The sequence below is a fragment of the Xenopus laevis genome, chromosome 8L, assembly GCF_017654675.1.
Source record: "Xenopus laevis strain J_2021 chromosome 8L, Xenopus_laevis_v10.1, whole genome shotgun sequence".
In the NCBI taxonomy this organism is placed as follows: domain Eukaryota; kingdom Metazoa; phylum Chordata; class Amphibia; order Anura; family Pipidae; genus Xenopus; species Xenopus laevis.
In genome coordinates, this window is record NC_054385.1 from 11,768,675 (window position 1) to 11,789,768 (window position 21,094).

Below are 21,094 nucleotides of genomic sequence, written 5' to 3' on the forward strand. Positions count from 1 at the left end.
CCACAAGAATTTGAACCAACTCATCACCATATCCAGCTTAACGCTTCAGAGTTTGGAGTGGTGGATGAATCCAGCCAACCTCCAGAGGGGCAGAAGTTGGGCTCCCCCCCAGTGGGAAATCGTAACTACAGATGCCAGTCTCACCGGCTGGGGAGCGGTTTATCGCAACCACACCTTACAGGGCACTTGGAGTCCGGGAGAAGCTGCCTTACCGATCAACATTCTGGAACTCCGAGCGATCGCCTTAGCCCTAGAGGGTTGGACCCCATTCCTACGGTGCCAAGCCGTCCGGGTGCAATCCGACAACGCCACGGCAGTGGCATATGTCAATAAACAGGGCGGCACACGCAGCAGATTGGCAATGCAGGAGGTGTCCAGGATATTACACTGGGCAGAGCTCACAGTGACCAACCTTTCTGCGGTCTTCATACCGGTAATACTGAATTGGGAGGCAGATTACCTGAGCAGAACTACGCTCGACCACGGGGAATGGTCGCTCAACGATGCTGTGTTCCAACAATTAGTGAACAAATGGGGCACTCCACAAATCGACATGTTAGCCTCCAAGCACAACCACAAACTCCCTCTATATTGTGCCAGAACAAAAGATCCGAGAGCGGCGTTCGTCAACGCCTTGGTCATCCCTTGGGACTTCCACACAGTGTACGCATTTCCACCCCTGGCCATCCTCCCCAGGGTGATCTCCAAACTAAAGCAAAGCAATGCCACCACTATTCTGATAGCACCCGACTGGCCGAACAGAGTGTCTTACACGGATCTAATTCGACTGTCTGTATCCAAACCGTGGCGATTGCCGGAACGTCCAGACTTGCTCACTCAAGGACCAATTAATCACCCCAACTTGCCGTTGCTGCGTTTAACGGCGTGGCTCTTGAGAGCGACTGGTGGACCCAGCAGGGGTACTCACAGTACGCAATAGACATTTTGCTTCAAGCTCGCAAACAGTCCACAACTAAAGCATATCATAAAGTGTGGAAGACTTTTTTAACGTGGTGCCGCCATCGTGGTTCCCACTGGGACGATACTTTGCCTGCTGTTGTCATTGAGTTCCTCACTGATGGTTTCAGGAAAGGCCTTGCTCTCCGAACTCTTAAATCGCAGGTCTCAGCTCTAGCAGTTTTAACTCATGAACGTTGGGCTGACAAACCGGAAATTCAACAATTTTTTAAGGGTGTTGCACGAAAGCGTCCACCACTTAGACAGCCACTTTCTACCTGGGACTTACCACTCGTGCTCCGTGCCCTACAAAAACCGCCTTTTGAACCACTCGCATCCTGTGACCTCAAGTGGTTATCCCTTAAAGTTGCCTTCCTAGTGGCCATCACGTCCGCTAAGCGAGTGTCTGAATTGGCTGCCCTTTCCTGTAGGGAACCCTGGATTTCTTTCCATACCGACAAGGTTGTACTTCGAACACTGCCAGGGTTCTTACCAAAAGTCGTGTCCGATTTCCACATCAATCAGGACATTGTTTTACCATCCTTTTGCCCTCGACCAGCCAATGATCGTGAACAACTTCTTCACACCCTGGATGTAGTTCGGGCGCTGAGAATCTACGTTAAAAGGTCATCGTCTTACAGACGTGTTGACTCTCTATTTGTCTCTTATGCGGTATCCCACAAGGGACTAGCCGTTTCCAAGAGGACGATTGCTCGGTGGTTGGTAGAGACTATAAACACAGCTTATGATTTCGACCACCAGCCAAGACCTTTATCAGTCAAAGCTCACTCCACCAGGGCACAGAGTACATCCTGGGCACTACAGAATCTGGCAACTGCCGAACAAATTTGCAAGGCGGCCACTTGGGCTTCACCGAATACCTTCATTAAGTTTTATAAGCTACAGTGCCACACTGACTGTCAATTTCAGCTACACAGTTTACAGTTTTTTTTACCCACCCTAATTGGGGACAGCTTTTGGACATCCCACTACGTCTGCACTGACAGGAGGGCCGACTAGAGAAAAAGGGATTTTGTACTCACCGAAAAACCCTTTTCTAGTAGGCCCGAACTGTCAGTGCAGTAAGTCCCACCCAGGCTGATTTTAGTATGGGTTCCGGACATCTTTTTCGCTATCTTTCTGCCTGTTGTCTCTTGCTCTTCTTTCTATCTATACTGTCTCCACCAGCTGAGCTTTTCAATCGAACTGAGGAGTGGAGGTGGAGCCAGCCCTTATAACAGGAGGAGGGGCCAGGAGTCAACAGTTTCTGTCCTGCCTCCAGAGGTGAACGATAACATAACCACTACGTCTGCACTGACAGTTCGGGCCTACTAGAAAAGGGTTTTTCGGTGAGTACAAAATCCCTTTTTTTTGTGTCTGTGTTCTCACATTGTGTTGTTCTAGGTGTGCCTACTCTTCCATCTGCTGGCACGGTGCATAGCCTTGCTTGTGATGCTGCCACTGTTGTACCTCCACCTGTCACTACTAACACATTCCAGGCACCACAACCACATCATGAGCAGTGCCTTTCTAGGCAGCCTGGAGCTAAAGAGTAACACAAATGCACTCACTTGCTGCACTTGACTTGTGTTGTCATGGAAACAGTGGCAGTTTGTACAAACCAGGGAGGCCTTTCCCAGATCACCCATTGGAAGTGGTGTTGGGCTCTCAGATCTCTCTCAGGAACACTCGTGGCAAACCTGTCCCTTTTTGGCTTCACTCGCACAAACACACGTACCCTGTGAGGTGACTATTTACCCAGCAGCCTCATTTGGGAGCACATTGAAAATCTATTCTGCCATCAGTTTGGAACTAAACTCAATGAGAATCCTCATTGTCTCCTCCTGTTCTCACTTGCAGGGCATTATAAATGACCCAGGTAATACTTTCCCTTTAAATGTGACTGGACTGCAGGCTTACATAGATCTTCTCTTTGTGCAGATATGAAGGGGGCGTGGGAGCTCCCACCAGCAACAGGTCACCTGCTCCCCATACAATGATGTCAATAACTGGAGGATTGAGAAGGACCTTGCACAGTAAAGTGAGAGTGGGGATGTATTTCATTCAGAGTTTAACTCAAGAAGGAGAATCTGATTACATTTCCGGAAGTGGTTGCAGAGAAAGCTTTGAACAGATACCACCAAAGCCTGGTGTGGAACATGGAGGAGCACAGAGGGGAGTCAGTACCACTTATCTTTTCCCACCTCTCCACCAGACTCAGATTCAGCTCTTGGACAACCCAGTGATATTCTGCCAACCTCAGTGCCCTGACTTACTCTGCTTTACTGATTTTCTACCTACTGCACCAGCGGAGAAGGATCTACTACATCCCACAAGGTCTGATCAGAGCAGGGGGTTATGGGAGATTATACCCAAGTAATATGTTGGCATGTATGTATGGAAGCAACTACCTGCCCACCAAAATGGTGCTGCTGCTGCCATGTGGGTGAGACCTTAATTCTGCTTGTTTGTCTGCACGTCAGAGAGGGAGTGTGAGTGAGTGAGCATTACAGTGCAGTAAGTGTGCCCGTGGCTACCTGTGGCTGCTGCACAGAGTTAACCCACCAGATGCCACTGTCGGCCTGAATGCAGTGTAATGTCCTTTATTCTGATTTCCCAGTGCCTCTCTCATTCTGCACAGGGCCACCAGCATGTGGGCACAGTTCCTGCTGCTGTCGCTGACTCTGCTGCCGCTGGAGAAGGATGAAGGATCCACCGGATAAGAAGCCACCAAAGGGGGTGAAGAAGTATCTGCTGCTGAATTTTAGAGGTAAGTTTCACTGAACCCCAATGTTTCTTTTTCCCTTGGCCACCAATGTGTTCACCTTTCAGTAGGGGTCCTGTTCACTAATGTAAGTATGCAGATGTGGTTATGTCTCTTTCACCTTTTGAGTACATATGGTCTGGCCTACATAGTGTCATACATGTGTCAGTAAGACCCAGGGTTCATTTATTAAGTGGAAGGCAGAGAACAAGTGCAGGCCACCATTATTGCACACTGTCGTCATTATATCACTATTCATTATTTAAATTGGTACAGGTCACCTCTCCCCACATGGAGCAGTTGCACCATGAATACAGATCTGCTTGCTTCTCCTTGCACCCCTTATCCATCTCCTACCTTGTACCCCATGGACTTTGGTCAGTTTGGGAATCAGATAGGTGTATAAATATAATCTGCCAGTACATCATGTTGCTCAGTTCAGGGGGTTTTGGCAGATAAGTAAATAGAGAAGCTGCTGTTTGAACAAAAGATCAGCACAACAGAAAGCCGACCCTCATACGTGTTCCTTCTGTTTGACCTGAAAATACACCTGAATGGCTCGTCTATGGCTGACTTTAGTCAAGAGGGGGGTAAAATCCTAACTAGGCCTAATGCACAACATCATATGGAGGTGGGACGGCCGGCAATGGAAGACAAGCGCTGTGGGTAGATCACAGGACTCAGTACAGGAGATATAGTGTTAGGTGCAGCAACCTTGTACATTAATACTCATTTTTATTAACATCTGTGTATCTGGGGCTTTACATATATCCACTGAAATCTCTGTATATCCATAAAGATACCAATCCACTTCTAAGTAGGAAGTAAGGAATAAAATATTTGTTGTAATACTGCTGATCAGTCATTACTCCCCCCCCCCAACAGTGACAGGGCCTACTTTCTATATAGTTACACCCCCTCATTCTGCCCTAACCAAGATCTGTTTTTAAAATAAAATTCTGGGGGGAGCAAAAGTAACAACAGGACAGGGGATCCATATAATTGGAAAAGGGAATGGATCTCATAGAAAATAGTTACCTGTGTGTCACAAATCAGAAATAATTTCCCTTAGTATGGGGGTTCTATAACATGGATGGATTCTGTACATTATTGTTCTTTTGCTTTGCTTTCGGAGTACACGGGGGCAATGACTGCACAAGTATCCCTACAGAGACAGGTTTAGGCTTTGTACCCACAGGCAACTTCTTATCTGTCCAATGAATATTGTGTTGTGCACTTTAACCTTCACCCCTATGGCGATAGCACCAGAAATGTCTGACTATGAAAGGGAGAATGGGATCGTACCTGCTGAATTGTGCCTTATGGATAACATCCCTGTGCACTGAAATGTGTCTTGTGTTTTTACTTCCCTTTTAGAAGGATTTGTTCTTACTGCAATACATTTGAGAGTCAGTATCACTTCAAACTCAATTATATATATTTTTATCTTTCCCTCCAGCTTTGTTATGTCTGTATATGCCAGTGGGAACATGAGTATACAGACTACATTCAATGATGGGGAATGGAGGGAGATTCCCAGGAATGACCATTAGAAACAGAATCTCCAACCAGTTAATCCAGCTGTACCCACGGGAGGACTGGCACGTGTCACTCACAGGTACTGAAGTGCTGGGTGGGGTGTAAGGAATCACACTGACTTATACCATGGAAAGCAGAGTTTTTTATAAAACAAGAACATGGGTAAATTTCACGTTCATTCTTCTTTAACTTTTCTGTTTCTTCTCAGCTTATTCATTCCATTTTCACACATCCCGCCCCGTCTATATGTTACCCCTCCCAAATGTGACCAGTACCCAGAATAAAGACACACACACAACAGCTTGGTGTTAAATCTGTGTAAGTCACAGTTTTATTGATAATAATTAGATAAACTATGCTATTTGATCCTGAGGAAGGCAAAAACCTCTAGCAAGATCTGCTTCACTAGAGGAAAAAATTCCTTCCTGACCCCTTAACGGCGATCGGATTTTCTCCCAGGATCAATGCACCAAATTAAAGCAAGGGAAGCAGGGTGAGGGAAACAGAAGGGAATAGGGCAGCATACGCATTAGCACCATTAAGCTGCTAGGTGAACACTGCATTCCTTTCATTCCATTGGACCCCAAGTAGCCTACAGACCCGGCTTTGCAGGCTGTGGGATGGAGTAAAAAGAAATGCAGGGTCTACCGAGCAGCTTAAGGGTGCTCCTGTCTGTGAAACTATATTACAGGTGTAAGTGGGGGCACCGCTGGTGGAATTACAGTGGAGGGAATTGAAACAGAGGGGAATATGGTAGCATACACATGAGCGCCATTAAGCTGCTAGGTGAACACTGCATTCCATTCCATTCCATTGGACCGCAGGCAGACTATAGACCCGGCTTCTTAAGTCTGAGGGATGGAGTGGAAAGGAATGCAGGGTCTACTAAGTGGCTTAAGGGTGCTCCTGTCTATGGGACCATATTTTAGTTATAAGGGGGGAGCACCATGTGTGGAATTATGGTGGATTAGAGTGGAGGCAGCGCTGGTGGAATTGCGAATGGCTCACTCACCTCTGTGTCATGAAGATGACTTACACAGAGGAAACTGCCGGTGGTGTTGTGGGCCGCTTGGTGGATGTGAGGGCTGTCTGCAAAAACAAACAAAATAACGTTAAACTCATACCACAGGTTTTTACATTAGCAAGTGATATCTCTGTAGAAATTCCATTACATTTTGGGGCATTTTAATCAGAAAATATGGCAGGTACGCAAATTAACATTACTATACTAAATGCTTTTGCACCATTTCCCTCGACTTTTTGTGATCATGGGACAAGTTGCAAATCGCAGGTTTCTCTTTATTTTCAAGCCTTTTGATCAATCCCAATTCCTTGCCAAATGATGAATATACACTTCCCATTGGTTTCTATGGCATCTCAATAGGTTTCAGTTGCGCAGGAGTTATATGTTCTTTTTGTGGTTGTTTTTCACAAAATCACAGCATTGCAATGGATTTCAATACATCAGCCCCTTATACTTTCCATTACAAAATAGTGATATTTTAAGAAATATATTCATTAGATGCTGTACCTGGATATCTCTCCATGTTCTTCGGAGAATTGCCCTGTTATCGCCTCTAGTATTTTGTAGAGGTATCTCAGTTGGGCTTTGGCCTTCCTCTTGTCCTGCTGGAACTCGGACATCAATCTGATCTTCCACCACCTGGTGTTTCGCATGTTGTCTTTGGCCATCCCAATAATCAAAGAGTGCCATTTCATTTGGCATATGATGTCCTGCCTCATGCACTTCAAATAAAGGGCCGCCAGTGGTCCCTCAAACTCCAGGATCTCACAGATCCCCTCCTCCTCCGTGTAGATCCACTCTAAGCCCTAGAGAAATGTAAGAAACAAGAAGACATTAAGGTTTTCCAGCAGTTTGTGTTTAATCCCCAGTAATAATGAGAGTAACAATTTCTTCCCATAGGCACAATAAGCCAAAGCAATAAGTATTTATTACCACTAGGGGAGCTGTTACATTGATCTCTATAGACAGAGCAAATAACATGGAATCTCTCACTAGTAGGTTCTAACACTAAATATGGGAATTGTAACAGTCGGGGCAAACACTAAGCTAAACCCTGTTATATTTCTATTTAATCACATTATATGGAAATACACAATGTTTATCATTGGGTTAGTATCCCCTTTAAACCCCTCGGGTACCTTTATCAGCAGCCACTTTAGAGAGCAGACTTACCTTCTGATTGCCTTTTATATAAAGGTCCATGATGGCACGCAGGCCCATCTCCGACGCCCCTGTAATATAAAATAGAGATTTGGGAAGGTTAGAGTTAACGTGGAGAGGTGCCATATGTATAGGGACAGCACATAGGAACAAGCACATTTACTAATAGGATTTATTTGTCATGATATTATGCCCAGCGCAATAGTAAATGAGCCCTATTTTATTGTGTTTTCATGAACCGGTTGAACTGGAACTTTTCTAATGCTCTGATTGGCTCCCCATCTGCTCTAATTTGCATAATACATCATTTGCCCCACCCTGGACATTTTCCAGCGGAGCCCCATGTTAGGGGTGCCCAGGAATTGGGAAACATACAGTCCAGTTTTTACTAGTGGGATAAAGTGCATTGCTGGGGTGGGGCTGTACAGTCAATTTCAGGGACAATAGTGGGTTGGGACCAACCGGGGAGGGGGGGGCTGCCATGTACAGGGACAGATAAAAGATGAATCCCCCGACTCACAAATCTACAGGTGAGAATAAAGAAGAACAGCAATAGCTACATCTATAATGAGCAACATGGCAACTCCTACAGCAAGGGATAAGCTAATCTTACTGTTCCAAGCACATGTTATAGAGGGGAAATACAGGAGCAGTACTTTGTCCAGAGGATCCCAAATGGGAAGATGTTATCTCTGGCAGGGGGTCAATGAAGTCTTCTTTCTCTTCTTTCTTCTTTTCTTCTTCTTCTTTCTCTTCTTCTTCTCCTTGCTTCTCTCTTCTTCTTTTGATCTCTCTCTCTCTCACAATAGCTGTCTCTCAAATCGCTCTCTCTCTCTCAAATCGCTCTCTCTCACAATATCTCTCTCTCTCTCTTCAAATCGCACAGGATATTTCACTTTTAGGGAGAAATAAGAGACTGTTAGAAGGAGCAAATAAATGGCAATGCATAAACTACAGATCCCATAATGCACTGTGAGGTCTTTACCCACTATAAGGCTATTACTGGAAGTGAGGGAGCCTGACTGCTGTTGCGTGTGCTATTTAGCTGACAAAATGTGGGCAACCAGGCTGTAGACTTTTATCCTGGCATGTGGAAAGGGCCTTCATCTCCCATGATGCACTATAAGGGTTGACCATAAGAGGTAGGTAGCGTTTGTATTGCTTATAATGTCATGGATCAGGGCTGGCTTGTAAACAGGACTACAGATCCCATCCATGCTCTATGATTCCTTGGTTATATCATACAGGGGCCACATTCCTATTGAATCCATTTCCCCCTGCATGTACCCAGTGTGCCTGCTTCCCATAAACCAGCTCTGCTCTGATCAGTGCCCCCTGCACCCATAATGGCAGGAATCCTAAGGGCAGACATTTATTCTTCTGATTTGTGCTACTTGTCTTTCTACTTAAGGCCTCTCTGAACCGTCCCCCACTCTAGTGCTGAGGCCACTGACTGTCGCTACGATGAGTGTGACCGTTGGAAAATGACCGTTGGCAAATGACTGTTGGAAAATGACCGTTGGCATTTACAGCAGAGGCAGAGAAAATTGTCTAATGGTTCAGAAAAAAACTACAAAAACAAGTAAACCAAACACCCATTGCCTTAGAACTATAAGTTTTCCTGCTCTCACTCCCATTAGAGAGGAATATGGGGAGATTTTAGGCACTTTTGACACCCACATGTGTTAGTAGATTGGGGGGCAGGGCTGCCATCAGAAGCCCATTTCAGCTGATTCCCTGTATAAGTGTAATATGTAGGTGTCTGTATCCAAATAAAAAGACAAGTCAGTATTAATGGAATATATGTTCCAGTGCCTCTCAACAGGCTGCAGTCCCCGTGTACAATTACAGACATGTCACATGTAAATAAAGTAATAGCCAGAGAGCACAATGGATCTTATACCATCATAGTGTATTTATTGCAGGAAAGTCATGCCAAGTTGCCTTAAATGACTCCCCCCTTTCCTGCTTGTCACACACATGTCATTTGGAACAGTTTCATGACCAAGCAGCTCCCCAAGCAATTAGAGTGCTAGGCAATGGGACAATTTTGGCAGCGATGGCCCCACTACCCAAGCTGCTATAAATGATGGGTGACAAAACACCCGAAATTGCCCTTTGTATCATCTAAATATGCCCCCCTGCTCCCCGTAAATGGATCTGCTGCTCTTACCTCTGAGTCCAGAAAATGAAATTAACGGTCATCTGTACCTGAGCCGTTACATCACCTTCCTTGCAGCTTTCAGCCAATCAGAAGCTGAGCTGGGAGTGATGTCACGGAGATAAGGCATGATATCCCAGTAACTGACAGCCAATCACATGCTCAGGTACAGATCAAACTTGCACAGTCTAAAACAACACTAATAAAGTCCAAAACATAAGCAGCTTTAGAAGCAGCGCCCCCATCAGATCTCCTGGGACCCCTTGACTGGACTCCCCTGTTCCCCATTTAGCTCTGTGTCTGTCACTGAACTACAGCTCAGCTACTAGTTTATCACAGGGACTGCTGGGTAGTTTAGCAATGGCTAGAGACACAGATCAGTGAGACAGTGATGGGGGCAACCACTGAGGGGGGTACAGGGGGTTCTGCATTCAGCGTAGGAAGTGTAAACTTTAGTAGCAAATGTCACATATAGAACAAAAAGTTTGATCCTGTTGTGCCACATATTCCTGTATGTTGCACTAGCAGGGAGGATGCTGGGAGTTGTATGCCCCAGTATCTAAAATAACATATTTTCTATCGCTGCCGGCCCAGTCCGACCCTGTATGTTGTTGATCCACATCTTGGCTTTTGGGCTGGAAGCTGTAGCCCTGATCCAATGGACTGTTAATTGCCTATGACAAAGCTGTAGCTACAATGCTGCATTATAATTGTATAATTATGCTTTATATTCCGGAATCTGCGTTTCTCCCTGTTGCAATGTTAGCAGCGGCACGGCTTCGGCGCTGTAAAGGGGGGCCCGGCTCTATTGAAAAGTTCAGTACCCCCTGTGCCCCCCTGATGGCGGCACCTGTTAGCAGCTGTCAGTGAGCGTTTGAGAGACACATGGGTACAGAGTTTTTTCTGCTCACAGTGAAAGCTGCAGGGTCTGTTGTGAAGCACTCACTGAAGCACTTAGTTACTCATGTAACCCAGCACCTAATCATTTGCCACTTCTGCAATATGTTTCCTTCTCAACTGATGACAGATTCACTTTAAGCAGAAAGAGATACAAAAGCAGCAAAACCTCAATAACCCTCAAACTGACTTTTATACGACTTAGAACCTGTGGAATTATGGGAGATAAGCGTTTATCCATAGCTAAGCATGGTGTAACTCTGTCCCATTTTCTCCACAGATGAAGGAGTATGACAGAAGGCGACCACTCCAGCACCAACGGGAGGAAAGGAAAAAGAATGAGATCCTGATAACCCGGCACAGCTCTCTCCAGAGCCAGTGAGTCAAACTGCTCATTCATTGATCATCCTGCCCTGTGTAACACTCCTCTCCTTTTATACAGCAATGCCAATACACAGAGGCAGACTTTAACAGACGAGTAAAATCATTGGTGGGTACCACTTGGTTAAGCATCACTCAATCAATCGCTAACCATTTGGCTGTACATTTAAAGGGGTGGTTCACCTTCAAGTTAACTTTTAGTATGTTATAGAATGGCTAATTCTAAGCAACTTTTCAATTGGCCTTTATTTTTTCCTTTTAGAGTTTTTGAATGATGTACCTTCTTCTTCTTACTTTTTCCAGCTTTCAAATGGGGATCGCTCACCCCATCTAAAAAACAAATGCTCTGTAAAGCTACACCTTTAATGTTACCACTACTTTTTATTACTAGACTTTGTATTCAGTTTCTCTCCTATTCATATTCCAGTCTCTTATTCAAATCAATGCATGGTTGCTAGGGGAACTTGGACCTTAACAACCAGATTGCTGAAATTACAAACCGGAGAGCTGCTGAATAAAAAACTAAATAATTCAATAACTACACATTATAAAAGCCAATTGCAAATTGTCTTAGAAGATCAATCTCTGCATCAGACTAAAAGTTAATGTAAAGTTGAACAACCCCTTTAAGATCAGTGATGGGTGCCTGTATAAGGAACACCCGGGAGCAGAATAAACGTGGTGGCTCCTCTATTTCCATAAAAATACTCAATACTCGGGTTGTTAAAATGGAAGAGGAGAACTGGGCATACCGAAAAGGTTAAGTATCATCTCCACTGTCTTTTCTTATTGTATTAAGACTAATAGGGGACAGCTGAATTGTGCTTAGTACAGGGAATACCTATGCTGCCATAGTTTTATGGGATCTCTTTGTACAGACTATGAAAAAATTTAGGGGCTGTTCCTGCTGAATTGTGCTTAGTACAGGGAATACTTATGCTGCCATAGTTTTATGGGATCTCTTTGTACAGACTATGAAAAAATTTAGGGGCTGTTCCTGCTGAATTGTGCTTAGTACAGGGGAATACCTATGCTGCCATAGTTTTATGGGATCTCTCTGTACAGACTATGAGCAAACTTAGGGGTTGTTCCTGCTGAATTGTGCTTAGTACAGGGGAATACCTATGCTGCCATAGTTTTATGGGATCTCTTTGTAAAGACTATGAGCAAACTTAGGGGCTGTTCCTGCTGAATTGTGCTTAGTACAGGGGAATACCTATGCTGCCATAGTTTTATGGGATCTCTTTGTAAAGACTATGAGCAAACTTAGGGCTGTTCCTGCTGAATTGTGCTTAGTACAGGGGAATACCTATGCTGCCATAGTTTTATGGGATCTATCTGTCAGATGAGAAAATTAGGGGCTGTTCCTGTTCCCTGCCCGCGCCCCTGTCCCCCGGCCGCGCCTCCCCCCCTACCCCCGCCGCCCTCCCCTGCCCCGCTTTGCGCCCCTTCCTTTCCCTGCGCCGCTCCGCCTCGCCCCTGCTGCTGAAATTGTGCTTAGTACAGGGGAATAACTATGCTGCCCATAGTTTTATGGGATCTCTCTGTACAGACTTATGAGCAAACTTAGGCTGTTCCTAGGCTGAATTGTGGCTTAGTACAGAGGAATACCTATGCTGCCTAGTTTTAAAATGGGATCTCTTTGTAAAGACATGAGCAAACTTAGGGGGGCTGTTCCTGCTGAATTGTGGCTTAGTAGCAGGGGAATACCTATGCTGCCATAGTTTTTATGGGATTTTTGTACAGACTATGAGAAAATGTAGGGGCTGTTTCCTGCTGAATTGTGGATAGTACAGGGAATAACATATGCTAGCCATAAGTTTTAATGGGATCTCTCTGTACAGACTATGAGAACATTTAGGGGCTGTTTCCTGCTTGAATTGTGCTTTAGTACAGGGAATACCTATGCTGCTATTAGTTTTAATGGGATGGTCTTGGTGCTTGGTGTCTTTATGAATATTTTAGGGCTGTTGCTGTTACATTGTGCTTAGTACGAACGAGTTATTACAGACTATGAGAGAACAGGGAGATGCCAGTGGATATCGGGTGTAATTGTTGCCTTGACAAAAGTACAAATGGAATATTGCTTTAACAATTCACTGACTATGTCCCATATAATGTCAGGGCCATTCCCCCTTTTCCCTGCAGGTAAGAGACGTAACACATAAAGACAGGGGAGAAATCAGAATACATTTCCTCTTACTATTTCCATTAGACAAAGGGACAATAAAAATGAATAGTGAAAATCAGATGTTATTAAAGTGCGGGTGCAACTGGAGTTCTGCAGAAGTTCAATTTCAGTCCATTTAGCAGAATTTGCTGCTTTGTTAACAAACTCTCTCCTGTTCCGCATATTGGAGATGAAAGGGATCTAGGCCTTAACTCCCACCTGATCTGTTACTTTTCTTTTTAGACTGAGAATCAACTGCAGACAGATTTTCCAGCATGAGATGCTCCAGCTACTGTTGAAACTACAATCCCACAATCCCTGGATGTTTTTGTTGGCAGATAAGAAATCCGCAGCAGCATAAAAGAAGAAGATGATTGGCTGAAGAATGGGATGGTATATTCCACTGTGTCTCACAGCAGGGGGGCTTCATTGATGGTAATGTTCCAGCCTTGAGACCTCTTTCCATTTATGAAACAGAAAGGTAATTCACCATTATTCATTATATTCTCCTAAAATCCCAGCTTGAAGGTCAGTTAAAGTGAGATTTGGGTAAAAGCTAATAGTTACAAAAACTCGGGTATGGATGGACTCCTAATCAACTGGTATAAAGCTCTGGTAAGAAACAACTAGCCCCCCAACCTTTTAAAAAACACGCTGCAAAATCCTTTGGAAACTGGAGCTTCCCCCTCTAATTTCCCCACCCCCACCTTAGGCTCCACCATGTCATGCAACCCCCTCCCTCCAATTTGTTCCATTGTGGAAGGGGTGGTTCACCTTTAAGTAAACTTTTAGTATTTTATAGAAATAGCTAATTCTAAGCACTTTTCAATAAGGTCTGCTATTATTAAATTTATCGTTTTTGAATTTATTTGCCTTCCTTCGGATGCTTTTCCAACTTTCAAATTGGGGGTCCGCTGATGCATTACAAAACAAATACTCTGCGGGCTACATATTCATTGTTATTGCTTACATTTTATTTACTCGTATATCTATTCCAGACCCTCTCCTAATTATATTTGAGTCCGTTTGTAAATCAAAATAATTGTTGTTAGGGTTATTTTGAACCCTAGCAACCGATTGCTGAATTGCAAACTGGTAGAGCTGCTGGAATAAAAAAGCTAAATAACTAACCACAAATAAATACAAAATATAAACCAATTGCAAATTGTCCTCAGAAAATGTTACTCTTACATCATACTAAAAGTTGATTTAAAGGTGAACACCCATTTAAATCCAGGCCTGCCGCAGATGGATGGACTCAACCAGCTCACACGGGTAAGATCACATCATTCTGCCTTGAGCTGTGTAAGGCTGGAAAATGTTGGCTTTTGAATTGCCTAACCTATTGTTTCACCTTTTTTGTGCCAGTTTTAAAACCAAATGCCAATGCCAAGGCTCCAACTTCAGATGCCCCCGATACAGTTCAGCTTATCCATGATCTTGCCACGTCCATTCAGTTTCCTCAAGGCACCAAAACCTGCCTGTAGGGGCTCGCTCGGAAGAATGTAGCCTTCCATGCTGAACCAGCAAGAGGTAACTTTGTCATTGAATTTGGCAACAAGGGAGACCATGCCTGGAAGCCCAGTGCTCCTCCTAGAGCATAAACATGGTATTTCACATTATACAGTATTAATTATAGCAACAGTTATTTAAACTTTTCCCCTTCAGTCCTCCAGATGGGAGATGAAGCTTCCATTTTAACACAGATGGAAAACAGAAATGCAGAACGCATGCAAGTAACAGTACCCTGTCAGTAAGAAGTGCGCTGAGATGTGGCCTTGGGCAAGTCAGAGCGTGAATTTATGTACTTTGTCACTCTTTCCATACTGTACCCCTTCCTTCATACTGTACCCCCTTCCTTCCATACTGTACCCTTCCTTCCATATGGTACCCCCTTCCTCCATACTGTACCCCCTTCCTTCCATACTGTGCCCCCTTCCTTCCAATAAACTGTGCCCCTTCCTTCCAACTGTACCCCTTCATTCCATACTGTACCCCCTTCTTCCATAGCTGTACCCCTTCCTTCCGTAACATGTATCCCCTTCCTTTCCGTACTGTGCCCCCTTCCTTGCGACTGTGCCCCCCTTCCTTCCCGTACTGTGCCCCCTTCCTTCCGTACTGTACCCCATCCTTCCGTACTGTACCCCCTCCTTCGTACTGTGCCCCATCCTTCAGTACTGTGGCCCATTCCTTCGTACTGTGCCCATTCTTCCGTACTGTGCCCCTTCCTTCCGTACTGTGGCCCCTTCCTTCCGTACTGTACCCTTTCCTCCATACTGTACCCCTTCCCCTCCATAACCTGCGCCCCCTTCCTTCCATAAATGGCAGCCCTTCCTTCATACCGGCAGCCCCTTCCTTCCATACCGTACCCCTCCTTCCAAATACGCAGAGCCCCCTTCCTTTCATAACCGGTACCCCACTCCTTCCAACGTGCCGCCCTCCTTCCATACCCGTGCCCCCTCCTTCCAATAACCGTGCCCCTTCCTTTCTATACTGTACCCCCTTCCTTCCCATACTGCACAAACACTGCAGAACGCCTTCCTTCCATACTGTGGCCCCCTCCCCTTCCTTCCATACTGTACCCCTTCCTTTGCCCTCGCCCCTCTTTTTCCATGAGCATCACACAACAAGAGGTCTGGTCCCCAAGCGTCAGTGTCCGATTCCAAGTAAGGTTTTATGCAAGAACATAAAGGCAAAGTTGAACGCAGTTTGGTTACTAGTCTGCTGCATTTGGGAATATATAAAGCTGCAGTTAATTTTGGGGTTTGCTGTGTGTAAAGGGCAAAACCATGTCAATGTTTTTGCATACCCTGTTAGAGCTAGTTTTCAGCTCTAATGGACATGGAACCTGCTGAGCAAATGCAACCTAGAGGAAACATGCTGTGTAGATTAGTTATAAATAATGCTTCCTTTTCTGTCCTTCCTATAATAATCCAGTCTGCCCTCTCATTCCATGCAAGTGATTGGCCATTTCATTGGCTGCTGCCTTGAGGCGCCGCCTTTCAGCAATGTGCCTGGCTATGATGGCAAGCCTGTTTTGTTGTGTGGCTTTAGGTTATTGCAGGTAACTAGACTGGCAGCCAAGAGGTTATGCTTATATTTTCTTCTAATTCACTATATACTTGTTCCCAGGACAAGCGTGATACTTACCTTTAACGGCCTGCAGAAAGGCAATGAGCAAATGCAGTATGTGACAAGTAAGTGCCTGGTGGTCGTCCTGATTACTTTATCTTTAGAAGGCAGAACGAGGGTGGTAGATGGTTGTTGTAACATTTGGAAAGACATACGGGCAGAAATGGAGGTGTGAATTGATGGCTCACATCTGTTATAATGGTGCAATGTGTCTGTGGTTTGTTTCCAGTGGCAAAGCAAGTGGTCTCCATTTATTCCATTTGCTACTCTCTGCACCTGGCCACTTAGTTAAGATTTTGCACTTTGCCTCTTCTTAAACGGTTGCCTTTCATTTAGGGCCCGAGTTCAGCTAGCCCCAGTGTTAAAGTCACCCAGCAGTCGATAGAGTAGCTGTAACCTCCTGCTTTGTAAAGGAGCTTTGTGCATGCCTGTGTTGCCTACTTGTGCTTCCAAAATAAATTCATTAAAACTGTGGTTCAAGGTCTGCCTTCTTGCCTTAATTTGCCTATAAGATGTCCCTTGTCTGGCCTGTAGACAATACCTCAGTTGGCCTTGGTGCTATAAATGAATCAACAAAGGCAATAACCTATAAATTTGAACACCTCCCCAAAATTAAAGCCTGACTTGGGATTTGGACTTTGGGGAATCAGTCATCCCTAATGTCATTACAACTGTGGCTCCTAGAATGGCAAGGTGACCTCTTCCAGATAAAGGAGACTCCTCTCATGCTGTCCGATGCTCCAATCTGTTGGCTAAGGATTGCATGATCAGCAGGACCACTACACAGTTGTGCATATTGTATTTTCATTCTTCTTCCATCTACAGGTAAAACACAGACTGACGCAACAAAGGGCGCCTGAGGTCTCCAAACTTTCGAGCAGCCTCAGTGAGTGCCAGGACTGGACATCAAGCCTAGAGTGGTGAAAGGGAAAGAAGCCAAGACTTTGAGAGGAGCCTCCATTGTGTATAAAGTAAGCAATTCCCAACTCCACCCATCACATTTCTTCTCATCTTGCTGTGGCCCTTAGGATTCTTCTCTGCTGCCTCTGAGTCACACATATAAACCAGACTTATAGCCCATTTCTTTGGGGTTCTCTCTCTCAAATCGATATCTCTCTCTCAAATTGCCGTCTTCTCTCTCAAATCGCTATCTCTCTCATCTCTCGGGGATATTTCACTTTTTGGGGAGAAATAAGAGACTGTTAGAAGGAGCAATAAATGGCAATGCATAAACTACAGATCCCATAATGCACTGTGAGGTCTTTACCCACTATAAGGCTATTACTGGAAGTGAGGGAGCCTGACTGCTGTTGCGTGTGCTATTTAGCTGACAAAAATGTTGGGCAACCAGGCTGTAGACTTTTTATCACTGGCATGTGGAAAGGGCCTTCATCTCCCATGATGCACTATAAGGGTTGACCATAAGAGGTAGGTAGCGTTTGTATTGCTTATAATGTCATGGTGAGGGCTGGCTTGTAACAGGACTACAGATCCCATCATGCTCTATGATTCCTTGGTGATATCAATACAGGGGGCCACATTCCTATTGAATCCATTTCCCCCTGCATGTACCAGTGTGCCTGCTTCCCATAACCAGCTCTGCTCTGATCAGTGCCCCCTGCACCCATAATGGCAGGAATCCTAAGGGCAGACATTTATTCTTCTGATTTGTGCTACTTGTCTTTCTACTTAAGCCTCTCTGAACCGTCCCCCACTCTAGTGCTGAGGCCACTGACTGTCGCTACGATGAATGTGACCGTTGGCAAATGACCGTTGGCAAATGACTGTTGGAAAATGACCGTTGGCATTTACAGCAGAGGCAGAGAAAATTGTCTTAATGGTTCAGAAAAAACTACAAAAACAAGTAAACGAAACACCCATTGCCTTAGAACTATAAGTTTTTCTGCTCTCACTCCCATTAGAGAGGAATATGGGGAGATTTTAGGCACTTTGACACCCACATGTGTTAGTAGATTGGGGGCAGGGCTGCCATCAGAAGCCCATTTTCAGCTGATTCCCTGTATAAGTGTAATATGTAGGTGTCTGTATCCAAATAAAAAGACAAGTCAGTATTAATGGAATATATGTTCAGTGCCTCTCAACAGGCTGCAGTCCCCGTGTACAATTACAGACATGTCACATGTAAATAAAGTAATAGCCAGAGAGCACAATGGATCTTATACCATCATAGTGTATTTATTGCAGGAAAGTCATGCCAAGTTGCCTTAAATGACTCCCCCTTTCCTGCTTGTCACACACATGTCATTTGGAACAGTTTCATGACAAGCAGCTCCCCAAGCAATTAGAGTGCTAGGCAATGGGACAATTTTGGCAGCGATGGCCCCACTACCCAAGCTGCTATAAATGATGGGTGACAAAACACCCGAAATTGCCCTTTGTATCATCTAAATATGCCCCCTGCTCCCCGTAAATGGATCTGCTGCACTTACCTCTGAGTCCAGAAATGAAATAACGGTCATCTGTACCTGAGCCGTTACATCACCTTCCTTGCAGCTTTCAGCCAATCAGAGCTGAGCTGGGAGTGATGTCACGGAGATAAGGCATGATATCCCAGTAACTGACAGCCAATCACATGCTCAGGTACAGATCAAACTTGCACAGTCTAAAAAACAACACTAATAAAGTCCAAACATAAGCAGCTTTAGAAGCAGCGCCCCCATCAGATCTCCTGGGACCCCTGACTGGACTCCCCCTGTCCCCATTTAGATCTGTGTCTGTCACTGAACTACAGCTCAGCTACTAGTTATCACAGGGACTGCTGGGTAGTTTAGCAATGGCTAGAGACATACACAGATCAGTGAGACAGTGATGGGGGCAACCACTGAGGGGGTACAGGGGGTTCTGCATTCAGCGTAGGAAGTGTAACTTTAGTACCAAATGTCACATATAGAACAAAAAGTTTGATCCTGTTGTGCCACATATTCCTGTATGTTGCACTAGCAGGGAGGATGCTGGGAGTTGTATGCCCCAATATCTAAAATAACATCTTTTCTATTGCTGCCGGCCCAGTCCGACCCTGTATGTTGTTGATCCACATCTTGGCTTTTGGGCTGGAAGCTATAGCCCTGATCCAATTGACTGTTAATTGCCTATGACAACGCTGTAGCTACAATGGTGCATTATATAGTGAATATAAGGATATTATAAGTTACCGAGGAGTTTCATGACCATATAAAAACACGAGGCCGAAGGCCGAGTGTTTTTATACAGGTCATGGAACTCCGAGGTAACTTCTAATATCCTCATATTTTTCAACTGGGGGTACTTTATTTATTATAATACACAAGTTTCAGTGAGTCATGTGACGGAAATGACATCAGAACTCACCGTTTATAACTGATGACATCAGAACTCACCGTTTATAAGGATATAATTTACAGGATATTCATGGCTTTTGTGTATTATAATTGTATAATTATATAACCCTCAAACTGACTTTTATACAAAGGGAAGTATTCTTAGAAACTGTGGAATTATGGGAGATAAGCATATGAGCTCACACTCTGGTTTGCTTCCCCTTTATCCATAGCTAAGCATGGTGTAACTCCCATTTTCTCCACAGATGGAGTATCACAGAAGGCGACCACTCCAGCACCAACGGGAGGAAAGAAAAAAGAATGAGATCCTGATAACCCGGCACAGCTCTCTCCAGAGCCAGTGAGTCAAACTGCTCATTCATTGATCATCCTGCCCAGTGTATTTATAACTATCTCTCCTATTCCAGTCTCTTATTCAAATCAGTGCATGGTTGCTAGGGTAATTTGGACCCTAGCAACCAGATTGCTGAAATTACAAACTAGAGAGCTGCTGTATAAAAAACTAAATAACTCAAAAACCACAAATAATAAAAACCAATTGCAAATTGAATATCACTCTCTACATCATACTTAAAGTTATGTTAAGGGGGACAACTCATTTAAAGGAGAACTTAACCCCCTCTAGTCCCCACTGGCCCCCCTCCGCTGCCCTCCCTGCACAGTGTTAACCCTGAATTGTGTCCCCTCTAGAAATAGTGACGCACATGCAGAGTCAGTGCAGCGGAGCTCACGGGCGCCATCTTCCGGTGCTTCGGTAATAATCTGGTCCCTTCGGCAATTTCCTTTACTTTTGCCGCATGCGCAGTTGTCTCGAAGCGGCAGATTTCTCCAACTCTGCATGCGCCAATACGGTGCTCACATTACTGAGAATACCGAAGATGTCGCCCGTGAGCTCCGCTGTGCTGACTCTGCATGTGTGTCACTATTTCTAGAGGGGGGAGGGGCCATTGGGGACTTTTGACTAAAGGGGGGTTAGTTCTCCTTTAAGATCAGTGATGGCTGCCTGTATAAGGAACATCTGGGAGTAGAATAAACATGGTGACTCCTCTATTTATATCCAAATACTCAATGAGGTTGTTAAATGAAAAAGGAGCACTGGGCAGGCAGAAAGGTTAAGTATCATCTCCACTGTCTTCTCTTAATGTATTAAGACTCTTGTGATAGGGCCATAATGGGGGCTGTTCCTGCTGAATTGTGCTTAAAGGTACAGGTAATACCTATGTTGCCATAGTTTTATGGGGTCTCTCTGTACAGACTATGAGCAAACTTAGGGACTGTTCCTGCTGAATTGTGCTTAGTACAGGGGAATACCTATGCTGCCATAGTTTTATGGGATCTCTCTGTACAGACTATGAGCAAACTTTGGGGCTGTTCCTGCTGAATTGTGCTTAGTACAGAGGAATACCTATGTTGCCATAGTTTTATGGGATCTCTCTGTACAGACTATGAGCAAACTTTGGGGCTGTTCCTGCTGAATTGTGCTTAGTACAAAGGAATACCTATGCTGCCATAGTTTTATGGGATCTCTCTGTACAGACTATAAGCAAACTTTGGGGCTGTTCCTGATGAA

At 44.7% G+C, this 21,094-nt stretch overlaps 1 protein-coding gene across 4 annotated transcripts in view; it reads left to right on the top strand.

Moving 5' to 3' along the window:
* LOC121397098 overlaps window positions 1-19,815 on the top strand; it is a 96,559-nt gene extending 76,744 nt beyond the window's left edge. For all 4 annotated transcript variants that reach the window (XM_041573232.1, XM_041573233.1, XM_041573234.1 and 1 more), the window contains 4 exons: window positions 2,899-3,294; window positions 3,599-3,727; window positions 5,181-5,339; window positions 19,770-19,815. In XM_041573232.1, the coding sequence (XP_041429166.1) occupies window positions 2,899-3,294; window positions 3,599-3,680 (478 nt within the window). In that variant the 3' untranslated portion in view covers window positions 3,681-3,727; window positions 5,181-5,339; window positions 19,770-19,815. The remainder of the gene's footprint in view (window positions 1-2,898; window positions 3,295-3,598; window positions 3,728-5,180; window positions 5,340-19,769) is intronic.
* Window positions 19,816-21,094: the final 1,279 nt, after the last annotated feature.